General features: G+C 43.8%; 1 protein-coding gene across 1 annotated transcript; it reads left to right on the forward strand.

Moving 5' to 3' along the window:
* Nucleotides 1–2448: 2448 nt before the first annotated feature.
* On the forward strand, nt 2449–4801 carry LOC102311751 (tubulin alpha-1C chain). The gene is made up of 3 exons (XM_042219292.1): nt 2449–2698; nt 2784–2932; nt 3033–4801. The coding sequence occupies exons 1-3, from the start codon at nt 2578–2580 to the stop codon at nt 4005–4007; spliced, it is 1245 nt and encodes a 414-aa protein (XP_042075226.1). The 5' UTR covers nt 2449–2577; the 3' UTR covers nt 4008–4801.
* Nucleotides 4802–5204: the final 403 nt, after the last annotated feature.

Raw genomic sequence — 5204 nt, forward strand, 5'->3', positions numbered from 1 at the left:
CTTCAGTTTCACACCTGCGTGCTGTGGGTATCTCTGTTAGAAGAGGAGTGAGAAGGTGGCTGAAGTCAGCCTGGAACAAAAAAAAAAAATCAGCAAAATTCCAGGATTGGTGACTACTCAACTTCCAACATACTTTTCTCTGGCTCAAGGCTATTATTTAAAACCGCTCTGGATCAGAGCTTTTAGTTGAGGTTTGAGGTAGAGGTGCACACAAACCTGAGAATAGAAGCTCCAGATCCCACTATCAGGACTCCTTTCTTCCGTTCCTGCATCGCTTGGACAACTTAATGCAAAACCTTCTGGTTGGACGAATCAGTGTTCTTTGCAAATAAGTGGCAAGTGACCAGATCCATTAAGCCCAGATGTTAGATCTTCATAATGTTTCTTTATAATTCTGAAGTCTATAAAAGCCAAATGTTCATATGGAAGTGTAACATATCCATTCTTCATATAATGAAATAGCCCTAATAAGTTGTTAAAACCATGTTGTACTCCACAAATATTTAAGAAATCGTAAGAAAGCACCTGCAGAGATCTCCATCCTACCGTCTGGTCCATTTTAACCAATAGGCGCAGGTCTCATGCGACATCAAACCAATCAGATCCAGCAGACTGTTTCCGGAGGATCTAGGGTTATAAAAACCACCGTTTAGCAGGAGCTGGTCATTTATCTCTTACACAGGATTCATAAAAGCCTGTTTGTAGGAATTAACTAATTTCTCCTCGTTTTCCTCATTTCGGCTCTGAAACTTCTTGACTTCAGGAAACATGGTGAGTAAATTTTTTTTCTCTTATTAAGTGTGGATTTAATCAAAAATCATTACTGAAATAGTCAATAATCAGGTGGCAGACCGTTAACTGAGATTAGCCGGAAGTATCAGCAGGATTTAGCAACACCAATTTCATTTTTAAAAGGATAAAATTCACACTGTTAACCAGACTACGCTGTCCTGACTGTATTTTTGGTGCGATATGACAGGACACATCCAAAATTCAAGTTATTTGCTTGTGTCCGTTTCCGGCTTCTTGTGCGCGCACTGAGCCAGTTGTCAACAGGTCATCCTGCTTTCAGGCTGAAGCATTCCCATGACTAACAACTCTTTGAAGGATCCTGGCCTTTATGAACCTGCGACCGCAGACTACAAACAAACCAACTCACTTGAAGCTCAATTGTTCTTCTTCTTCTCATGTCTTTAATGTTTTTGGGCGTGTATGGGCTACTTTTCTGTAAAGAAGTCTTTCATTATCTACAGCTGTGTTTGCTTTGCTGAACTCTGATGTGCACTTGTTTGTTCTCGATTGTCTTGTCCTGGCTCACATGCGACATATTTCTAAAGGGTTGTTAGTTCAGAGCGTAAAAGGCCTCAGGTGACCACATGAGTAGCGGACAGGCTATGTAAATTGGAGTAGCGATTTCGGACTATAGAAAGCGGCAAATAGCGGGCGGAATTTTTAAGATCCCACACATTCTGAACGTCCTGAATCTGTCGCCATCTCCTGTAGATTGCTCTCGCCACAGCGACCATAGCGCGCGGGTGCGCTCCCCAAATACGCAAAAAGTTGCGCACAGGCTGCCATCTATCCGTCTCTCTCCCGTGATCGATGTGATCTCTTTCCAGTGTCTACCTGCTAATTTATGACGAAAATGTTTCTGATGTAAGAGGGTCTAAAGAAAGTTAAAGCTGAGACAAAACCAAAAACTGATGTCACTACTGAAGAGTGAGAGACCGGAGGATGTACTGCAGACCATGTTCTCCAACCTTTGATTTAGTTGGTTCTACAAAACCTAAAGCCTGAGCCGGAGATGATTATCAGACAGTGGTTATGATCCTTCTGCAGGGTCTGTGAGTGCTACACAACAGGCAAGTTTGGTGCATCATTTGACTCTTCTGCACCAAAATGGATTAGTTGAGCACCGACTTCTCAAATCAGATGCAAATGATAAAAAAAATAAAGCTGACATTCCTGAATACAGGCAAATTTCTGTGACTGGTCCTTTGTTGGTAGGATGTGGTTTAACAGGTTGCGTATAAAAGGTGTTACTTCAGAAGAAAAATGACATCAGTGATGAATTCAACTTCCCTTAAACCAAAACTCTAAACATAACCTGGCCTGACTTCCGCATAAGTTACCTTTGCGATGTAATTAGGTTAAGAGAGCTATGCAAGTGACAGTGAAAACTGACTTCAAGTTCAACTTGGCTCGCTAAAGCATTAACCGTGTTAAGAATTCTCTCAAGTGTGATTCATTTGTTGCAAGGGACAAATTACATAGCTGACTGATGGAACGATTAAATATTTTTAATGTTCTATACTAAAATTCCAGTATTGCTGAAATCACAGTCCTAAATCATGAAGTCATATTCCCCCAGGTAACTTTACGTTAGTTGAAGAGCAGGTCTAACAATGTAATTTTTGGATAATAAGTCAAAAATGAAGTCACCAAATAAATGGCTTTTCCATCTCACTTCCACAGCGTGAGTGTATCTCAGTGCACGTTGGTCAGGCTGGTGTCCAGATCGGCAATGCCTGCTGGGAGCTTTACTGCCTGGAACATGGGATCCAGCCGGACGGACAGATGCCCAGTGACAAGACCATTGGAGGAGGAGACGATTCCTTCAACACCTTCTTCAGCGAGACTGGAGCTGGAAAGCACGTCCCCAGAGCTGTTTTTGTGGACCTGGAGCCCACTGTCATCGGTAAGTGTCATCACCACTAGCTGAACAATAATGTAGGAAAATTAAAACATCTTTAAAGCAAAACTAAGTAATGTGGTTTGCATAGATGAGGTGCGCAGTGGTACCTACCGCCAGCTGTTCCACCCTGAGCAGCTGATCACAGGCAAGGAGGATGCTGCCAATAACTACGCCCGTGGACATTACACCATCGGCAAAGAGATCATTGACCTGGTTCTGGACAGGATCCGCAAACTGGTGGGTGAATTCAAAGCAGCTAGTATAAAATGTATACACGAATTAAATTATTGAATGAAGTAACTCATGGCTGGTTGTCATCTCTTCTCTCTGTCCTCAGGCTGATCAGTGCACTGGTCTTCAGGGCTTCCTGGTGTTCCACAGCTTCGGCGGTGGCACCGGCTCTGGTTTCACCTCCCTGCTGATGGAGCGTCTGTCTGTCGACTACGGCAAGAAGTCCAAGCTGGAGTTCTCCATCTACCCAGCTCCCCAGGTGTCCACCGCTGTGGTGGAGCCCTACAACTCCATCCTGACCACCCACACCACCCTAGAGCACTCTGACTGTGCCTTCATGGTAGATAACGAGGCCATCTACGATATCTGCCGTAGGAACCTCGATATCGAGCGTCCTACTTACACCAACCTGAACAGGCTGATCAGTCAGATTGTGTCCTCCATCACTGCTTCCCTCCGCTTTGATGGTGCCCTCAATGTTGATCTGACAGAGTTCCAGACCAACTTGGTGCCATACCCCCGTATCCACTTCCCCCTGGCCACCTATGCTCCAGTCATCTCTGCAGAGAAGGCTTACCACGAGCAGCTCTCAGTGGCTGAGATCACAAACGCTTGCTTTGAGCCAGCCAATCAGATGGTGAAATGTGACCCTCGTCACGGCAAGTACATGGCCTGCTGCCTGCTGTTCCGTGGTGATGTGGTGCCCAAAGATGTCAATGCTGCCATTGCCGCCATCAAAACCAAGCGCACCATCCAGTTTGTGGACTGGTGCCCCACTGGTTTCAAGGTTGGCATCAACTACCAGCCCCCCACTGTGGTTCCTGGTGGAGATCTGGCCAAGGTCCAGAGGGCTGTGTGCATGCTGAGCAACACCACTGCTATTGCAGAGGCCTGGGCTCGCCTCGACCACAAGTTCGATCTGATGTACGCTAAGCGTGCCTTTGTTCACTGGTACGTGGGTGAGGGTATGGAGGAGGGAGAGTTCTCCGAGGCCAGAGAGGACATGGCAGCTCTGGAGAAGGATTATGAGGAGGTGGGCGCTGACAGCGTGGTAGACGACGATGAGGGAGAAGAGTATTAAGTGCTAGCATATTCCTTCTCTTAATCTCTACCATCTAGTTTCATAAAGTTTAATTGAACGCACCATTTGTGCTAATGAATTACAGGATAGTAGAATTTCTTTATAATTTTCAGATTATTCAGTTTTAGCAAAAAACAAAATTATGTCTTGGCTGGAATCAAATACTTTTATCCACTGTGTACTTTTAACATGACCTAATCTATCTTTACGGATGTTGCCAGCATGGGGACTCATACTCCTTTCTAGTCACTTGAGGGCAGTGATGCTCCACACATGCTGACTCAACACCATGTTGAAGTGCTTGACATTTCAAACTATTGCAGGTACTTTACCTGACCTGAGGCATTAGAATGTTGATATCACAATTAATAGTGTGACAATTCTCCTTTGATCATGGCTCAATTCACACCTCAGTTTTGGCTCAGATCTTGAGCTGGATTATTCAATCTACATTCTGTTCATGGTCTGGCATTAAATTATTTTTTAAATTTACCAAAACAGGTGTATTTATAGTTTTATAACAGAACATTGGGAAGAATACAGAAGTCTTTGGTACGAAAGGTGAGGACATCAGCAACCAGACAAAGAGAACCCACCAGAGAGGAGGAGAGGCTGTGTGTATGTGAGGGCACTTGCATTACATATAGCGTTATCTTAGTGGAAACCTATTCTGTTTGATTCATTTTCCATTTAATATCACAGAATAAAAGACTTGGTTTGAGTTTTATTTTTCACTTTCCAGTCCAGTGCTCTGTAATAAGGAACTATATGTGAAAGGAATAACAAAAAACAAAAGTCTTTATTGCTGGCAGAACCCCCTCTATTCTGATGTTTGTCCATTTTCTCCATACCTGAACAATTTCCAAATAGACAGTACAATGATCTATTGTCACTGTTTGATTTTTGGTGTAGATTTCAGGATTGTTACACCCATATTTACCATTCGGATGAGGTTTGACATGCCTGACTGAGAACCACCAAGGCCAAACGCTGCCTTGGTTTAAAATTGGGTGTGATATTCACTGTGGCGCAAGGCAGGGACAGAGGGCGTCTCATGCTGGCAGACAGGTGGTGTTTAAAAATACTTTCTTCTTCTGTTACTAGACTGGATTTCTTCAGGGTAATGAATGATGACGAGTACGTTCAAAATCTCAAAGCTAACAGTGGGAGCTGTTACAGATCATCAAAAATAAAAGA

The sequence above is a fragment of the Haplochromis burtoni genome, unplaced genomic scaffold (genome assembly GCF_018398535.1).
Source record: "Haplochromis burtoni strain Fernald_Lab_line unplaced genomic scaffold, NCSU_Asbu1 Contig_31, whole genome shotgun sequence".
Taxonomy (NCBI): domain Eukaryota; kingdom Metazoa; phylum Chordata; class Actinopteri; order Cichliformes; family Cichlidae; genus Haplochromis; species Haplochromis burtoni.